General features: G+C 45.0%; 1 protein-coding gene across 4 annotated transcripts in view; it reads right to left on the minus strand.

The window, feature by feature from the left end:
• ccdc85cb (coiled-coil domain containing 85C, b) overlaps positions 1-20,358 on the minus strand; it is a 45,868-nt gene extending 25,510 nt beyond the window's left edge. For all 4 annotated transcript variants that reach the window (XM_075459535.1, XM_075459533.1, XM_075459532.1 and 1 more), the window contains exon 1: positions 18,976-20,358. In XM_075459535.1, the coding sequence (XP_075315650.1) occupies positions 18,976-19,690 (715 nt within the window). In that variant the 5' untranslated portion in view covers positions 19,691-20,358. The remainder of the gene's footprint in view (positions 1-18,975) is intronic.
• Positions 20,359-20,525: the final 167 nt, after the last annotated feature.

Genomic DNA, 20,525 nt, shown 5'->3' on the forward strand with positions numbered 1-20,525 from the left:
AGAACTTAGAAAAAGAGCTATTTCAAGCCTTTAGATTGCAGATTTGCTGCCTGTGAACGCCAACTTGACATCCCACAAAATGCACAGAAGGCTTTGCAGAAGAGGCCTACGAGATGGTTGGCTTTACCTCGCAACAAGCCACAAACCACCGCAGTGTGTAAACAAACACCAGAGGGCATTGTGGGCAGAGAACGTCCTCCCAGATCCCCCCCGGCCCTCTTTAACCTCATTCCTCTTCCTGTTACCACAGTTTCTCCACCACAAACCCCGCAGCGAGAGAATTTGCATAAATCTGCATTCCTTTTAAACCTCGTCTGCCTGACTGCTGAGCTGGCAAAGGTGGTGCTTATGTAAGCAGAGTCTAACAGTGAGCAGTTAGATGGTAAATACAGAGGTCGTTCTTTCCATAAACACAACCCTGAAACGTCTTTATTATCGGCCTCTGAAAATCCCAAACCAGGCTTTCGCCTTCAAATCCTCTGAAAACGTGCTCTTTTTTTTTCTCTTTCCAATGACATCACCGAGTGGTTTTTATTAACGTTTACACCGATAATAGTAACTTATGATTTCATTCCAATGCAAATCCAAGAGAAGGGGAAAGCAGGCAAGACTCAACTTGCGTGTCTGTCGTTTTTATCCGAGCGCTGACAAAAAAAATCCATCTCGCGCTTCTGTTTTAACTGGAGTATTTACACTACATCTCTAAACAGAGCATTGCCTGCGACAACATGTGGAAATTGCAACGAAATTATTCCCTGTAATTACAAAACACAGTAATTGCATTAGCCTCTGATCCAACAGCACGGGCACAAATCTCTCAAAAGAATAAGCTTGGATAAACAACGAGCAGTGCATTCACGTGCGTCGCCTGGAGCTTAACTAACTATTAACTGACCTCTGGAGGATGAAGGGATCCAGCAGAGCCACACAGAGAAAGAGACTTCATACGAAAGCTGCCCAGGTAGACGGTTTTTGCACCGCAACCACAGCTGGACTTTCATGAATGTTGGAACCGAGCTCTGCGGCCTCTCACTCGCTCCGACATTGTTGAGGGGAAACTCAATGAAGGCAGCAGTACTTGTGCTTTGCAGCCGTGAGGAAAAAATAAGCCATTAGAAAGCGAGCAGGAGAATGACAGCAAGACACACTGTGCATTTGGGAGACGAGATGTTGTGCAAACAGGACAGAAACAGGCTCAGCAACCCAAGGAATTTCAGTGCATTTTATTATGAATGGAGCTGGCTGCATGTAAGAGGAAAGCATGAGTTCCTGAGGACCCATTATCCATCCCACAGAGTTAATCCCTCTAATAAATTTCCGGGGCGAAACTCAAAATCACTTTGACATACTGGTGAAAAGTGACCCGTGCGCGTCATCATCATCATCCTCATCCTCATCCTCTTCCCCTCTGAAACACAGCCAAACAGGGACATGCGGATAATACATACAAGAATCTGGCTTAAAAATAGCCTGTGCGTCTGAATGTAAGAGGCAGCAGCAAAATAACAATTTAATCTTCAAAGTGTCTGGCCACGTGCAGCTTCAGAAAAAATAAATTAATAAATACAGCACATCTATGCATGTCGGAGGCGTGACACCTCAGGGAGAATACGAGTCAAGTGAGTGTAAATGCCAGCAACCAAGAAAATCTTACGAGCTCTGACAAGAAAACATTAGGCTCCTAGTTATTTTTGTCACCTGCCAGGCTGACGACAGGCTGCAGCGGGGAATGTGTCTTCTTCACACATCTGTTTAAGGGGAGCTGCCACACATTCCCGAGGTGTCTAATCTTGTCTAATTGTTTCCTGTTAAATTTGACCTCATATTGTCCTTCCAACTGGTCCACTTGTCTCCTCACAGCTTGGGGTCCACAGCATCTTTGGCTTAACCCCTGGGCTGACCTCAGTAAGTGCTGCTCGCGTTTATCTGATATCAACACTGTGTCTCTGCAGGACTGGAATAGGAGCATATGCAGAGGAAGTACTGTACATCATTCACAGGCAAATATAACTCCACCATTTCTGCTCGTTTTACTTTTAAGCAGCATTTGACGTTTGTGTAACACATGCTCACGTGATCTTTCCCTCCAGCTCTTCTGCATTTCAAATGTGCCACACATGGAATGCACGACAGGTTACAAAAATGTACATGTTTGGTCTTCTCCACCTTAAAAGGGCAAGTTCGTTTTTTTTTTTTAAACCTGGACCTTATTTTTGGCATAAAATACGTTCATCTTCTCACCGAAAACAGTTTGGTGAAAGTCGGCGTCCTTCGGAAGATATTTAGAGATCCACGTATATCCATATAACGGGAGAGAACAGGGCATACACAATACAGCCTCTAAATAAGGCATTATCTGTCTTTATTTCACTAATACTTTAAGAAGAATGAATGACTGAACGCGTCCACATGCGTCTAGTGGGATGACTTCATTGCGCGCCGTTGCAGCACAGCTCATTCACTCCGGTAAGGACGTCCATCGTACTCAAAGTCGTCGTCCACGTCGTCAAAATCTGATCAATATCCTGTCATGTTGCACAAAACTAACAGTAGCAAACTCCGTGTGAAGTTAGCCGACCGTCACAGAGCACGGAGTGAATGAGCTGTGCTGCAGCGGCGCGCGGCGATGAAGTCATCCCACTAGACGCACGTGTAGTAAGCCCAAATAAAACCCCGAGAGCCACCGATAACAACAACACGGCAGCTATGAGCTAACAGAGCAATAGTATGCGTTAATTTGTCTTAAAGTATTGGTGAAATAAAGACAGATAATGCCTTATTTAGAGGCTGTATTGTCTATGTCCTGTTCTCTCCCATTATATGGATATACATGGATCTCAAGTGATCTAAATATCTTCCGAAGGACGCCGACTTTCACCAAACTGTTATCGGTGAGTAGATGAACGTATTTTAAGCCAGAAATAAGGTCCAGGTTTAAAAAAAAAACTAACTTCCCCTTTAACTGTCAAACAACTCACTCTCCTAGGCTGTACATCTACCTACACCTCTCCTCCAGATGATGACAGGTTTAGTTTCTCTTTCTTTCTTTGTCAAACTTTTACTTCTGGTTAGCAACCTGTTTCCACTTAGTTTACTTTGTGCAATGTTGCCTATTAACCAACACCACCCTGCTTGTTTTGGAAATGACCTTGACAACTATATGTAAACACAGATAATGAAGCCTTTCTCTCGGTTTAGTTAACGCCACTTTTATTGAACAAACCTGAGGGCAATTTAACGATAGCCATACCACCCAAGCAATAGAAGGAGGCATGACGAGAAGACCTCTTTAAAAAGGCATCAGTAAAACCTCAAAAGCTGGAAACTATGTATAAAAAAAAAAAAAAAATAGGATATACCCAGCTGTTCCTATGAAAGGGATTAAAAAAAAAATAATAATTATGCTAATCAAGCAAACTCCTCCTAATTGCCCAAAAAGTAATTGCGGTTAGGTGGTTGTGTCCCGACTGCGACAGGCCTGATCAGAATTAGTCAAAAAACACAAAACAGGAAGTTCAAGAAGGCAAAGAGAAAATAGATTTAACGCTAATAAACCCACACGCACTCTGTGTGTGTCAGAGCACTTCGCACAGTACACAATCAATAAAAAACAGCAGCAACTCAGCAAAACCCGGCTCCAAGCACGGGGCAGTGATTAACTGCGCCTGTAAACACTTAACTGCAGCTAATGAACGGCTTCATCAAGCAGTGTTGTTCCAAACATCAACCCTATTTGCAGCCTTTAGGCAATAATGGCATTTACGGCTGCTGCTGCCGCCCAGTTTTAAAAATGATGGGCATTGCATTTAGGAGGAAAGAACACATTATGACATCATATACATACCGTAGCCAAGCACAAGGGGAGAATTTAAAATGCCATAACACATTATGCAATGGTATAATTCCATGAGTGCCACTGTAGTACTGAGGCTTTCTATCCTTTTAATAAACCCTGTGTCTGACTTTATAGCCATTAGGTTTATTAGTGCTGCCTGTATGGGGGGCTATAACGCACACACATATAACACACACACACACACACACACACAAATATACCAAGGCGAGACACACAGGAATAAATTCCATTAGCAAGTGAGACTAGAGGTTTATAGCCAGATGGTTAACCTGCCCTGAATCAATCTGATAAAGACTACAGCAGGACTCTGGCCTCACGCAGAGACGTACACACACACACACATACACATAAACCTCATAAAGTCTAATGGAAACTCATCAACTGGAAATTTGATTATTCAAGACCTCTCTGGCACCCCATCAGCTGGTCGTCAGGCCACGCTTTTTCTTACTTTATGATACATGGCTATCGTCTGCGCAGCAGGGCAGTTACAGAGGCACTTTGGTTTGATGCATCTTCTGATGGGTCAGAATCCGAGCCCTGCCTTATTAATCTATGCGCTGCCATCTTTAAGGGCTTCTTTGTGTGGGCTGCCATAGATAAATGCAGCAAAAAAAAAAAAAAAAAAAAGCAACATGCGTTGCCAAACTGTAAATTAAGACTGGAGAAATGTGCTGCCACTGAGCTCTGAAACCACTGAACTGGTGGTAGAATAAAATATGCAAGTGGAAAAGTGAGGGGGGAAAAAACATTTGTGTTTATAAATCCTTCAAAACTGTTCCAGAACCCCCCGAGAGAACCGTTTCAGATGTCCAAGATTAACATTGTAGTTATAGATTTAAAGGGATATGACCATTTCTTTTTAACTGGGGTTTTGTGAAGTGCTTATGTCTTGTTTCCAGCAGTCAGTATCGCCTGACAACATTCAGTTGGTTCTTAGTTGGAAAAGAAAGGACTGGTAAGAGCAAATTTGCTACGACGAAGTCAAACCTCGAACTTGGAGTGGTTTAAGCGAGTGCAATACTTTGGACTTTTACAATGGTTTGCTTTGGCCTCAAACAGGTTTTTTTATATTCGCTGTGTATTTTTCAAACTGAAGAAATGTCTGTGTCACGCTGTAGTGCTTGGCACCAATCGGTGTGAGCTCGTGCAGTGGCCTGTAGAAAAAGTGTAAGTGTAAGAAAACAGCCGCTTTATGCCGAAGGGAACTAGATTAAAAATTAAATAATACAGAGTCTGCTCAGACTATTATGGGTGTATGTGTTTTGAGATGTTTCAGATGCCAAAAATTCACTCATCCCCTGCACCAATGTTTGAGTAGCTGCTAGCTTGACATAGCTGCTAGCTTGGCGTAGCTGCCCACGCTCCCTCGCTACTTTACAAAGCCGAGAGCGGAGCGTTCCGACTGCTGTCATATGTGCACATAAGTACTTCACACAACTCCAGTAAAAAACAAACAAACGAAAAAAGAAAAAGTAATATCCCTTTAAGTGCAAGAAACACAGGTGGTTGGGTTTATTTAACTTAGCTTATAAATTAGGCAACATTTTCAAATTGCTCTACTAGCATAGCTCTTAAAAACCTTTAAAAAATTTAGGGTAAGTTAACAGTACAAAAAAAAAAAAGTTCTTTTATGTATTTTAGAGTATTTTTTTTATGTGAACTGCAGCCAACAGGGCCACAGACCTTTACTAATGTGCGACGCAATCTTAATGTGTCAACGACAGCTAGAATTTGTACTCTACTATTTTTACAATGTAACCACCAAGACCGTTGTTCCCATTTGCCTTCAAGCTGTTAAAGATTTAGCACCAAACATGAGTCAACACCAAGACTAACTTTATCCTGGCCAGCACAGTTGGGTCAGACACTGCTTGGCCTCCATTGTCGTTTGTGGAGCCAGCTGTCCTTTGGAAGCTGCTGTGTCAGCTCACATTAACAGTGAGTGACAAAGATCACGATGAGACAACAGTGACCAGGTGGTCCCTCCGATTCAGTGGAGCCAACGGACAAGACATGTAGTGAAACGGAGGGTGGTAAACAGTGAATCGTTACCAGACCTGAGTAAAAGAAACGGTGGTAGAGGCTGGCCATATTCCAAATACTATTAACCCAAAAGTCTTTGTTTACATGTCTAAACTTTTAAAAAGGAGGGAGATAAGCCAGGTCTAAGTCCTTTTTTACCCCTTTTTTTTAATGTAGGGTTATCAAACCTCTAATCATCTTACTGTAAAAGCTTACCAAAAAGCCAGATTAGTAAGCAGGAGCATATGCTAGCTTTTTGTACTTGACAAAATTTGCGTTTTCAGCCGGAGGAGGAGGCGTGTTACAGCCCTCCTTGTGCTTAACATGTTCAGGTTCCTTCCCACCGTGTAAAGACTCGCAGGCTGGGCTAAGTGGCCGACTGTAAATTGCCCGTAGGTGTGAATTTGTTACTCTCCCAGGCTGTGTAATGATCACACCTCTGTGAAAGACTGGGCGACCTGCTTGGGGTGGACAGCCTGTCACTCAGTGGGTTCTGGGAAAGGTTCCAACATCCCTGAAAACATGCGCAGGATAAAAGAGGAGAGTGACGGATGGACTGACCAAAAAGAAAGCTCAGCTTATAACAACAACTTCTTATAGTGAATGTGTCTGCCTACCTGGCTAAAATTTGGTTTTATATGCATAAAATACATGTTTCAATCCTGCTATAATGAACAGAAACTGAAATAAATTTGACCCGTCTGTCACTGTTTTTCCCCTCAAGAGGCAGTTCAGCAAGAGGGATTGTTCACAGACGTGGACTTACGTAACCCACTGAATGTTTTTATTGCAACATTATGACAATAAGCTGCACCCACTGCACCTTTCATCCAAGTTCCTGTCAGCACACACTCTTCTTATTGCTGCCATTCCCCGGAAATTTAGAGCCTCAAAGTGGTCACACCCAGAAAGTCTTTAACATCTGTAGTCTTGCAACAATCACAGTTTTATAGTGAACATTTCACAGCCGCTCATAACTCAGAAAAAAAAATTGTAAATAAGTCGACTTTAGACCACCTCTGGGGAGTTTGATGGTAGCGCAGCATTTGCGCAGCTGGGAACACTCCAGGTTGCATCACTTGTGAAATGCACTCATTTTGGCAATGTGATGGACGATGGAATGCTGAAGGGAGTGTGTATTACAGAATCTCAAGTATCAGGCACAACGCAGGTCTAAACTCTGTATTATTACTACAAATATTAATTGTATATCCTTGAATTTGGGACACCTTTCTCTTAGTCTCCTCTATTGAGCACTCATCCAGTTTCTTCCTCATCTTTATCCTCCTCTCACAGCCTCCATCTCTTCTCCCATTCAAATCCACCCCACTCGTGCCTTTAGGTCTTCTCCTGACCCTCCATATCCCCAAATCTTCTCAATTTCCTCCAACTCAATCTCCCCCTCCTCTTGCATTTTTCTCCGCTTAAAGAATTTCTCAGATTTCCCTGTCGGCCGCTGATGCGGGCTCCCCAAAAACCTCCTCCGTCAGCCTTTCCACCCGCTTGGTGAACCGCGCCGCCATGACTGCGGTAATTACGACATCCACACAACAAGGATCGACTGCCTGACTACGGTTTCATTCTACTTATCTCATCCAGTATTTTCCAAACTGTCAATTATTAACTCCTGCATGGAAACTGCTCACATTGTACCTTTCATCTTGCTTCACATTGCCTAAAGGCTGCGCCATGTGTAGTCTAGGTCTGGAGGATTACTAAACCACTCGCACATGGCACAGGCTCCCTCTTCAATCTCTTCCATTTAAAACCTACTGTTACTGTTTGATGTGCTTGCGCTGACGACAGAGAGACCCTATAGGTAGAGAACACACATTCCTCCTTGAGAGAGAACAGCTTTGGAGCCAAGAAAAAGCATTTGGCCATCTACATTCCGCTGCAGCAGGATCCAACTTGTTTAGAAGTTTTCGGACAAAAAAAAAAAAAAAAACATAACAAAAGCTGTCAGGAGGAATTTGTCAAAAAGCGGCGTGAGAGGTATACAGTAGAGAAGCATGTATTGTAGCTAAGGACATGCCTCTTTGTGGTGAAAGCAGAGCACAGCACACCCCATAATACTGAATAAAAGGGCACGGTAACCTAGCAACAAGCAAAAAGGGGAACGCTGCTTGCCCTGCAGTGTCCTCTGTTGCTCCTGGATCTTAAACCTGGCATGCCGGCCGAGAAGTTCCTTCAGCATCCTTCTCGCAGTTTGCCCCCATTTTCCTACAAAGTGCTATTAAGAGACCGTGTTGCACCCCAATAAGGACACTTTCATCAACTGCGCATGTCATATAACACTGTTATGTCTTCTAAAGGGTTTAAGAGAGCGCCTGGGTTTATACAGTGCCTATCATACGCAGGGCTACGTGCCATGTATTTAAAAGAGTGGTGGGCAGAGATACAGCACTGGATCCCACTTTCCAAATCCTTTTAAGCCATCCTCTCCCAAAACCCTCTGCCATGTTGCAGAGAGCCACTGCAGAGCTACATCAATGGTTTAATCCCCTTACATCTTTTGTTGACTGAAAGATAATTTAGCAAGATAGAGCTCGTACATGGTAGGAGACAACGCGCAGTAAAGCATCTTCTGAAATGCCACAGTGCTGGCTCGGTTTATCTGCTCCTGATCGCAATTACAAAAACTGTCGGGGAGCCCATCAAAGAGCGTTCACCAAGGAAACAAGTGGGATTTTCAAGAGTCATGCTTCTTTGCAGAGCCATTTGTACTTGAGGAAAACGAACCGCGTTCACACACAGAATGCATTCAGTGTCATTACAAGCAGCCATCGTGGAAAATGTCACATCTTGGCCTGGAAAGATCTTGTCTTCCTCATCAGTCAACAAATGTCACTAATATTTTAGCCTTCAAAATCCTGCAATAAATGGTAGAAGTGGTGGCAACAACCAGAGTTCATTAAATCAGGTGGCAAAAAACACGCAAAAAGACTTTAAGTGATATTACGTTTTGTTTATAGCGCTCGTTTCTGGAACTTTATGTCGTCCAAATTAAAACAGTCACCAACAGTCAGACAAATTATGAGGCCCTAAGGTTGCTTTATAAGAAGTACTTCAAGTAATGGGTCTACCAAACTGTTGTTTTGCTAGCTGGAGCCAGAGTCAAAAGTGTGCCGATGTCTCCCAAGAGCAGCAGCAGAGGAGTGGTGGTCAGAACCAAAGAGGCCGCAGTGCAGAAGGGGAGAAACGAACTGGCTATAATTGGCTGTCGTGAGTGTCATCTCCTCTCAATGTGCGAGCGAGACAAATATCTTCCTCCACTCGCCTCATCTGACCAATTCCAAGCGAAGTTAGGATAGAAATAGAATAGGATAGAAAAACACTTTATTCATCCCCCAGTGGGGGAAATTGAAAAAGAAGGCCGTCTGGACACAAACTGGCTTTAAACAGAACAAGATAGGGTGCCGTGATGACACTCATGATGAAATCAAATTCCGTCGACTCACTTTTCATCTATTAATCTCCACCCGCCAATCTCTAACCACAGCCTCTGTGTAACCAGACATTATCTGTACATCTGATGAAGCCAAAGAGGATCGGAGGGAAACCCAAAAACATCCCCGGATAATCACATTGACAGCCCTGCTGGTTGGTAAAACCAACGCAATTATCCTCCGGTTCCATGATACACGCCGACATATGAGAAGATAAAACGCCCCCTGGTCCCTCAGCTGCCAGTTATTGATTAGGCCAGACAAACTCCTTCTCCGTGCATTTTGCATTCTCATATGATTATCAGCTTCCGCGTAAGCGCTTTACGCTCGTTGCGGTCAGTGGAATCGAAGGCCCGGCTCCATTCAAATGAGTAATGTATTTGATCAGCCCATATAATCTGAGGCCTTGCTCGGTTAAGTGGGTTGCGTGTAATACCCTTCTGATAGAATTTCGGCAGACATGTGACTGCTGTTGAGAATTGCGAAGAGCAGCACAACTGGAATGAAAGGAAAGACAACGTCTGATCTACGCTTTTACACACATCATCCAAGGGCTTGTTTAAGGATTTGTTCATGTGGGTCAAACTCGTTTTGTTTGCTCTATCCCCCTCATACAGTGGATTCTCTTTTTTTTTTAATTTTGCTGTACAAAGTCTATACTTTTAGAGAGACTGGAAAAAAAAACAGCTTTTCGTACCATGCGGTTGACAAAAGGCAACACTGACATATGGCCTTAATGTAGAGCATTACCAGAAATGAGGAGGAGGAGGGTGGATACCATGCAACTTCCCCTAAACTCCCAAGTTGTTCCAGGGTATCCTATTTCTGCGTTCATCTCGCATAGTTTGATGTGGCCGACTTTCATCAGATTGTTACTCCCTCTTTTCGGGATAGCAGAAAAATGAACGTTTCAAGTCCCATTCCGAACCAAAACGGAGACAAGTTTAGTTACGCAGTCCAGCCTGCGAGAGGAAATGAGCAGCAGAGAAGGGTCACCTGAAACCATCCGCAAAAGACTAAAAATTCCAGAGGATGTAGAAACAGTGTTGTAGACTGTAAAATTCATTCCAGATGCTTCAGCAAAAATGTCAAACTCTGAATAATCTCATCCATCTCAGTGGCCCACTGCCAGTTTCACATTTTTCTGCATGTGCACCAGCTATGCAGATATCCAGATAAGTTCCAGTCTGCGAAGATGTTATCCTCTCGGCAACAAAAGCATTTAGCTACTTCTTTATCACAGCAGATTCTGCACAAATTTCAAAAACCACGGAATAACTATTTCAGCCTGAAAACTCATGAGCACTATGGGACCTACCAGAGGGGGACAATTTATAACCGTTAGACTAGAGGTTGGAAATGGGTGACAGCGCTGTGTAAACTGAAGCAAGGTGAAGACCTCTGCTGACTCCAGTCTCCAATGTCACAGCAGCCCAAACCAAAGTGCTGACAGGCAGAAAATCCAGATAAACACCTTGTTCCTCCCAGGCCACGAAAGAAGCTGATGCGCTCCGTCTACAAGTTGCTGACTTCTGGCAACCTGGGGACTGTTGAAGGTCACTGGGTGTGTTGCACAGATAAAAATCAAACTGCTGATGGTGACTTTATGCTATGGCCCCAGATGGGTTTTTTGTCCTCGTGCCACCTGAACTCCATTACTTTTTTGATCTACCTCTCCTTTCCCTTATTTGCATCCTAATCAGCCGATCTAACACCTCTGACATGTAGCACTGGTCGATAAGGCTCTCGGCACGGGCTCAATGCCCATAAAAATCAGCCCGAGTCGCTTAAGGGCAGGCTGCCAACAGAGAACAAGCAAGGGACATGGTGGAGTCAAACAATAGTGCCCTCAAGGTAAATTTGTCGAGGTGCTTTCTGGCCCTTAAAAAAGATTATACTGTAAAAGTTTAGCGCGTGTTCAATAGCGTGTGGTTATGTCGGAAGATCTGAAAATCAAATTGATGCACTTTAAAGAGGGTTCTGGCACTGAAAGCTGGCAGGTTCTCTCATCTGTCATTCCAAAAAAATTATACAGTAACAATGTTAATGTTATTATCAATTATTAAGAAAGACATATTTGGGGCGGTCGGTGGCGTAGTGGGTTAAGCAGCCGCCCCATGTACAGAGGCTACAGTCCTCGCTGCAGCTGGCCGGTTCGAGTCCCGCACCAAGCGGCCCTGTGCTGTGTGTCTTTCCCCTCTCTCTGCCCCCTGCTTCCTGTCTCTCTCAAACTGTCCTAACATTAAAGGCATAAAAAGCCCCCCCAAAAAAAAGAAAGACGTATTTAAAAGATTCACGCAACCAACATTATCTCACCCAGTGGTTTGTTCATCATCTTTGCTGTTGCCATCACCACTTTTGTAAACTGGACATTATGAGCAAGTCACTAAATGACAACGACAAATGCCCTTCGGCTAGCAGCTTGTTACTTAAATTGTAAATTTGTCTAAAATCCCAACATCCTTTTACTGTCCTTTTAAAAAAATGAAAAAAACACAAATGGGACCAAACAGAACAGTGTTTCCCGCAGGAAATTGCTTAGTCAAGGTGGTGAGTCGTTGGCCGGGGGGGGGGGGCTGTTAGAGCAATAACGAAGCTGTTTAGGAGCTGTAACACTTTTTTATTTACATCATTAACTATTTACATTAACAACCAGTAGGTGTCGCAATTCAATGTTATCAATGCTGTCTTTTAATGTCTGACCCTAGCAAAGCATTATTACTTCGGTTTAAAAAAATAAATATAAAAAAATAAAAATAAAATTTTTTGCGAACATTGGCAAGGCGGCAGTGCGAGTGTGCTAAGGCGGCCGCCTTGACTATAATGCGCTGCGGGAAACACTGCAGAACATCGTTCTCTATTAAAGAAGGGATTAAACTAGTGCTACCTGCTGATAAAACAATAATTCAATAACCCGCATTCATCACATTGGCACAAAGTAAGTGACGTCAGACGCCATTGTGGTTGATCAAAACAGTTGTTGGATGTTTCCAACACTTTTGTTTTGATGGAGCCATTATAAAAGGAAAAAGGATGTGAATTTAAAGATTGCGCGTCCTCAGCTTGCCAGCCAGTTGGTCATTTTAACGTTAAGATGTGGAAATAACACACGTTAAAAGCCCACTTATAATATTGGACAATAATATTACCCAAAAATGTATATCTACTTTGTATGAATCACCAAGTTCGGTATTGCACAATGAGGTTATCAAGCTTTCAGCATTATCAAACGGCATCAATACAGGAATGCTAATTCCGAAGCACGGGATATATATGTGTATATGAAATGCCAGCTTATCTCCTGAGAAAGTGACAGGTGCATTTATCTGCTTGTTAAAAATAACCCACGCTCAAGTGAGGTTTCCATATCTGCAGTGGTTTCTGAGTAGGTATAGTGTGACAGAACCTAACAGCACTGCTCCACTCCCGTCTCCTTCCCCGGCCCTACCAGACACCCTGAACTGAGCCTTTTCCTTCTTCTGCTTGAATATTCTTGCACTTTACTGAAGTAGTTTCTGTTTGACAAACTGTATTACTTCTGATCACTGCTATTCAAAATGAAATATTGAGCACAAGCATATAAAGAAGGCAAATCCTCACTTTGTTTGTCTCTTTTGTCTTTGGAGTCATTTTGAAGCAAACAAGCACACACGGAGCCGACTGCACTGGGGCTGGCATCATTCTGCACGGGTCAGCCGGCATGGAGGGCGACCATGCCCAAACCTATTCCCATCCCCCTGCATCTTAGTTCCCTCCGCTTCACTGACTCTGAGGCTAGGCGTGGGTGCCGTCCACTCGCCCCACTGATCATTGCGGTCGCCTTGGCAACCGAGCGACCCAGCCCCTCCAGCAGCGATCAGAAAAGAAGGACGTCCACATGGATCACCAAAGACTTAAGGGGGGTGGGGGGGGGCAAGTGCTGAAAAACTCACCGCTGTGTTAAAAGCCCCTGCATCAGATTTCTGAGCGTGTGTGTGTGTGTGTGTGTGTGCGCACACAAGCGCACAAGATTCATGTGGGCTCAATAACCTCATTCTGTCGGCCGGGCACTGTGTTGATAGGAATGAGAGGAAAGCAGATCGGACAGCAGGTTCACAGGAATCATGAGAAAGATGGATTCAAATGGAGGGAGGGGGAAATCTGGAGGAGAACGTCGGCCAAGTAAGAAGACACGAGGAGGCAAAAACTTAAGAGACAGGTTCGGTTCATTCATCTTCCCGTTCCTCTTGCCGAACAGCTGTGTCACAGAGAGGAGAGAGACCCACTTCGTCTTTTGTTTATCCTGGAATGTGGGACGTCCTGACAGGCAGGATTTTCATTGACAGCACACAGCTGAGAGTTTCCCCCACAGCTCTTTCTCTTAACCCTCTCTTGTGTGTGTGTGTGTGTGTGTGTGTGTGTGTGTGTGTGTGTGTGTCTATGCGTGTGCCTTTATCAGTTAACCAGGCTTCACGCAGCCAGACAGCGCGCTGGGAAACGTGATCCAGAGACGTCTTCCCAAGTCCAGGGAGACTGTCAAACCTCATCTGATGCAATTCTGCAACAGGTTTTAACGAGACCCTGCGTGATCTTATTAATCGTGGGGATTAGAATAATCTCAGGGCTGCTGTGTCAGTGTAGTTGCTGAAAATGGCTGGCCTCCCTCTTTTTTTCTCAGTTTTGACTCGCCACCATGGGGGCACTACCTTTCATGAGAAAAGTGTTATCAGAGAACATGAATGTCAGAGCGGACAAACAGGACATCGGCTACAGAAACATCCTATTCCTGCTCTGTGGCCTTTTTTTTTTTTTTGTCTTTTTCAAAGCCCCACAGGCATGCAACTCAACATCTTGAAACAACGGTCAAGAGGAAAGCACCATTGTGTTTCTGACCCCTCCGGTTTCCTTTTAAACAAGAAAGGAGCCCGCAAGAGAAACTTAAGAGTGGCTGGATGTGACTGACTGAGGTTCAGTTAGGAAAACAAAAGAAAGGTATCAAAAACCTGACTTGGAAAAAAAAAAACCTGATTGTTTTACGTTTGAATAAAACCTTCAGAAATATTCTAATCTAATACAGATCTGTGGAGATGGCAATGCTTGATCAGCAACTTGAAGCTTACTGACAAAGCACCTCACAGGGAGAGGAACACACCGCTGAAGCCACACACAAGCGTGAACGGCGAGGCACTGACTAATTTGTGTCAACACGATGGTGGCCAACTGGGAGGGCTGGTTCTAGAGTTTCATTGTGAGCTTTTAGGTCGAGTCACTCCCCGAGGGCAAAAGGGAAAAAAAAAAGAAAAAGGAAACTGAGGAAGGAAGGGAGACAGAGAGAGAAGAGCCTCCAAATGAGAAAGGGAGTAGTTCGCACTCACCGCAGCACCTCGTATATCGGCACACGCGCAGAGAAAGGCCAGGTGCTTGTGACCCCAGTTTAATTAACTTCTCTGCAAGTTCATTAGGACTGAAGTGTGGCTAATTTGAGGCCAAGCGGGCAAGTTTACAGGTTGACTCGACGGTGACCTCACAGAAGTTCACGGTTACTTCTTAGAAAGCCGCACTGTTTACTCAATATGTGAAGGCGAGCCAGGTAGGCGGCGTTAAAGTGAAGGTATTAATGAGGATTCCCATAAATGATGATCTCCGGTGAATCACTAAGCTATCTGACCGGTTTCTGAGGGCCCTGCACTGCTGAATTACTCCAGCTGCCACAGCAGCTCCGCGGCACAGCATGCTTACAGGACAAAGTTCACTTCTTTTATGCCACAGTCGCAGTACCGTCCACTCCCGTCTCACAGCAGTCTGCAGGCGTCACCTCTTTGCTTGTTTACACGTTATCAGAGGAATTCAAGCGAAGGGATAATGCAGTGCGAAGCGGTCACAAGCCGTAAACAGGTTCCCCTCATCGCACCTGAGGGTTTGACCGAAACCTGTAAGCTACTATCAGAAACAATTCTACAGCTATGGAAAAAAAAAAAAAAAGAAAAAAAGAAAAAGAAAAGAAAAGAGGTTCTTCTCTCCTCCAGTAAATGGGACAAAACCCCAGATTGGATTTTGAAACTAAATCTGCCGAGCAAACAGGACCCATTAGTTCACCCGTGAGCCAAGACGCCGTCTCAATTTCGCCAATTTATTCGGTCGTGTCAACAAACGCGCTAACGTTCCAGTAATTTAGCAACAAATGATGGGCTGTGCACTGTAACCTGCAGCCTGAAACTGCGAGCTAAGTGGCGACACAGATGTGGGACGACTGAGATACGGCGGCTTAATAAGACTAGAGGGCCAGTGGACCATTTGCAGTGTTGTGTGTCAGTGTAACCATCCAGTGGCGTTCAGACCACTAAACTCGGGGTTGGAAATGAGCTATAGGCCTACAGATCTTCTTTTTCCAATATGTTTCTAATGCTGTGGTGTAATTAAGCTACGACTAAAAGATAAAGGTGCTGCATGGCTAATAACTGACTCCACATTCTCTCAGCACAGTCACTCTGGCTTTCAGAGCTTCGATTTCATACGCTTTTCGGTAGGTCTAGCATGTTTACTTGCATTCAAAAAATATCTGGTTTTGGTCTCATTAACACAATTGCTCAGTTTTTTCCCCCTCTGGAGTCTGAAGTGATCACCAACTTTGAACGTGACACTAAAGAAAGTCTAGAAATGTACTTTTACTCTCATCAAGTAGATCAGCTGGCACCAAAGAAAGGCCTCGATGGGCTATAACGAATCAACGAGGCACCTAACATCTTAGCACACTGTTACCAAAAGTGAAAACAAAAGTTGGACCCAATTATAAATGTGACTGCTGAGCAAGGTTGGAGAACAAACACATACCAGACTGCGTGGCTCTGTGGGCTTCTAGAATCAGCAGTCCCTGCACAGCTGGAATGAGACAAATTCCTTTATCAATTTTTTACGCGATTCTCGTTTTATAACCTACAAGTGTCAATACTTTATGAGCAGCGAAAGCCACAGCACAAACGCACGGATCTCAAATTGTCCCAAGTAGTAAAATATGTTGATGTCAGCCCGCATTTTATAACCGGCAGGGAGAAACCGCATCCCCTGGAATATTCAGAGCGCCTTTATTTGCTGAGCAAGAAAGCCTCTCCCTTAAAACCACTGTCAGCTAAAAGGCCAGGGGAGCATGTGAAGGTCTGCTAAAGGTCAACGAGCAGAGAGGATCTTTATCAGCTCATCTGGACAATGTCAAAAGAGTTGTTCCAACCTGTTAATCTCATCCAGCTATACTCAGTTTGGAAGGCACCACGAGAGCGTTTAATGCAAGCTCTCTGTGAAAGCATCATATTTCAGTCGGCCTTTGACTGGAATTGGGTTCCATGCTGCCAAAATTGAATGCAGACTTTGAGAAGCCTGTTACTACCGGGGAGAGCGTTATGAAACCCACTTCAAGGTACAAAAAGCAGACGGTTAAACAGACGCCTTCACTCTGAGCACACACTATGTTCAGGTAAACAAGCACACACACGGACACAAGAGAAGGCAAGGGGGGGGGGGGGGGGGGGGGTCAACAATGTCAGTGCTCAAGAAATTCAATTAAGCAGACAGCAGGACGTTTCCCAATGCCCGCCTCCATTGAGCTCAATATGCTCTCTAACAGCCCCCACCTCCACACTCCCAAGGTTCCCAACCAACCCCTTGCCGCCGTTCAGACACTCCCCTGACACCAACCAAGGCCCACTGGGGGCCCTTCGCTTGGGCTCCCCTTCATGCATTCCTCTCCCTTTGCCTCCAAAGAGATGGAAGTCTTACAGATTGCGATGAGCCAAAAAGATGAGGAAAAACTTTGAGCCGACAGGAAATGTATGAAGCATAAGCAGCATCTAACTCGATTAACTTGTTAGTCTGCACACTACAACTAATTTCATCCTCCTCTACTTCTTCTTCTTCCTCTGTGTGTGTGTGTGTGTGTTTCTGGCAACCAGACAGATGCTGTTCATTTAGCACTTGAGTGGCAATCCTCGAGCTTGTCTCCTAAACGCCCAGGGGAGCCTGTGGCATTTGGCCGGCATTAAATAAAGCCACTCTAGACCTCACACCACGGGTGGACCTGACCTCGCAACATGGTCACGCCACTCGGATTTCAACCAGTCAACTGAGTAAATCTGTGGTGGTGAAGAAGACCATTTTCTTTCCAGTCTGGCATGTAAAAGCCAATGCAACAACGGGGTTCGAGCCAAGAATTATATTTATATATTCGAGAAGGGGGGGGGGGGGGGGGAACACCTGTTTGATCTGCACTGGAGTGTGTTTTTTTTTTCTTTTTTTGATCTTATCAAATGCCAACTCAAAATATGTCAATAGCCATTCTATTCTGTTCCACACGGAGTTGTTTACAATGGTATGAAAGCCAGAGGCATTTGTGATGCTGAGCCTTGGACATGATAGGATCAGTCTCATTACCAGTGCATTGGGTTAAACAATGCTGTTAATAATAAAAAGCTCTTTCAAATGAATCTGGCCTTTCCCATACTGTTGTATATTTGTACATCATTGTCAGCGAGATAGCACACAAAGCCTTGGAGGCACACAACGTCACACACATCCAGGGAAGCAGCAGCTCAGAGAGGCACTAGGCCACGGTGGACACAATAGTGATGTTACGTAATGGGAGCCAAAACTGCCCCCAATGTCGCGTGCGAACATGTTGGTGTCCATATTTGGATTAAGGGCTCCCTTGGCTTTCCCTCGTCCATACTGCCATGCTGTTGTGTTTCGTTACCTGCGCGGTTTTTTCGCAGCACATAATTCCAGGAAGGTCTGTTGGATAATGTGACCCGTGTGATCTGATTTGAAGCCGCTTGCTTTGAGCTCCTACGTGCTGCTGCTGCTGCCCTTGTAAATCAGGGCAAAATAAAAACTAAAGTTGCAGCTAGATGGAGGATTTTTGTGAATCTGAGTTTATTCCTCTTGCCAAAAACAGATCACGATGTGCTGGCTGAACAGGGGCTTACGGTCCTCATGTTCCGTCATGGCATTTTCATCCTTGTCTGCAGCTTTCAGCCATGTAATTTAGGTCTTACAGGGACACTGATTTCTGGTCCGGTGCCATGCATTTCATCAGGGACCAAAGCAGCCATGAGTGCCCTTCCCCTACAGTTATAATAATCAGCGAACAACCCCACGATATTCAACTTGCTAAAGTCCAATCGAAAAGCTAAGTTAAGTCCTCCTCCTTGTGAACCATGAGTGCAGTGGCCTGAATCAGTGCAGTGGCCTAAATCAGTGCAGACTCAAATGATGCATTACCTCTGGACTGACACGACCTCTTAAGGATGCTGCATGTGCATTTGTGTGTGTGTGTGTATGTGTGTGTGTGCCATAATCACCCCAATCAAGACTTTACAGTGAAGCTAAACCGACCCCCCCTGTTAATCCTTCACAACCATTCTGATCAGCATCTGTTGCCAGAGAAGTCACTCACATTCACATAAAAACAACACAAAGCCTGAGTGTATTAATCTATGAGGAATGAAGCCGAGAGAGTTTTGTGGACAGTTTTGAGGAAATAAAAAGGGTGTAAAAGCTTTCATTTCAGAAGCCCTCAATGGTCTGGTTGGTGAAATGGGCTGAGTGACCATGTCTGCGTTACAAGTGTGTGAAAAACAAAGTGTGCGTTTCCACGGTTCAACAGTTGCGCGTACTCACCATTAAGCCCGTTGGGGATGCTCCTGTGATGGTGCGGCGCTGACAGGTCATCCATGGACCTCCTCATGGTCGGACCCAGCTTACTGTTCTCTGGGGGCTTGTGTATGTGGTTGTGATTGTGGTGGTCGGGGCTGCCCGCGCTGCCTGCGCTGGACGTGCTGCTGCCGTCTCCAACATCCCTGACCGTCCCGGTGCCTCCATTCAGGTTGGTCAAGCTGGACTGACTGTCTATGGAGCTCCTGGACCCTGCGCCGTTCCTCTCCTCGTCCAGCATGAGGACGATCTCCTTCAGCTCGGAGTTCTCCCTCAGCACGGTCTCCTGGTTGGCCTCCAGCTCCTTCAGCTTCATCATGTAGGTGCCCACCTCCTTCCACATGGCGCTGGCCGTGTGGCGGCCGAAGCGCTGCCACTCCCGGGACAGCTTCTTGCCCTTCTGCCTGTCGTCGTCGAGGAAGCAGCAAAGCTCCCGGAGCTCGTGGTTGTCATCCTGCAGCTTCTGGTTGATCTCCTTCAGATTCCGGATCTCGTGCAGGTGCACCTGCAGCCGCCGGTTGATGTCTTTCATCATGTTGCCGTGCTCAATCATCAAATTCATTTTCTCGCCGTCAACCCTCCTTAATTTCCTGACCAGGTCATCTTTACTGCACCGCAGCAGTTCGTCGTCCGTCAGCAGGCTCAGGTCATCCTTTGGCCCCTCGGATGGATTTTTAGCCATGACTTGCCTTGACTGAATCTCAGTTCTTGAATACCGTGGCCCGCAATTCACTCTGGAGACTTGTTTAACCTAACCTCAGTTGCGGAATAGTGTTCAAGCACGAATACATTGTCCAAAATCTGCAAGTGTGCCGTGTTCTGATTTCCAACGGGCCGGTGGCAACGACAAATAACAATGTGATGCCAAGACAACCCCGTGCGCGAACTGAATGGCCTCACTAATCTCGTTAGAGAAAAGCCGTGCGGGATCTCCAAAACAACTGTTCGCACTCAGATTTTCCGTTCACAACAAACACGGATGGTTTTTTTTTTTTGGTTTTTTTTTTACACCAATTCACAGCAACTCTCAATCTAGGTCCATCTAGTCCCAGGCGTCGAGTCCGGTCAGCACAGCGCACCGCGTCCCACAGCTATGTGTGCCATCTTCGCCGGACATCCATCCACACAATTGATTAAAACAAATAAATATAGGCTACAAAAATCCAGATATTTAAATTTCTTTTGCAATTGTTATTTTTTTTAATCGAAAAACAGCGAGCGTTTCTGCAAACGCGCTCCCTATTTCAACTCACTTCCCACCGGTGGTGCCGTTTCGGACGCGTTTTTTGGCCGTCAACAACGCTCCTCCTCGGTTAAACCTCTTTCACTGAGATGGTATGTGTAGTGGACGTGGAGCTCAGTCCTTTCCACCCAACCAGCTCGGTATTACCACTCCAAATACGAGCGGACTCCCCCCCTCCTCCTTGTCCAAACACTCGAGTTTGAAATCATTCAAGAGGATTTGGCTCAAGACGGCCAATCAAGACGTGGGATAGAAGTGGGCAGCAGGTAGACGA

Source organism: Odontesthes bonariensis, chromosome 24 (genome assembly GCF_027942865.1).
Source record: "Odontesthes bonariensis isolate fOdoBon6 chromosome 24, fOdoBon6.hap1, whole genome shotgun sequence".
Lineage (NCBI taxonomy): Eukaryota > Metazoa > Chordata > Actinopteri > Atheriniformes > Atherinopsidae > Odontesthes > Odontesthes bonariensis.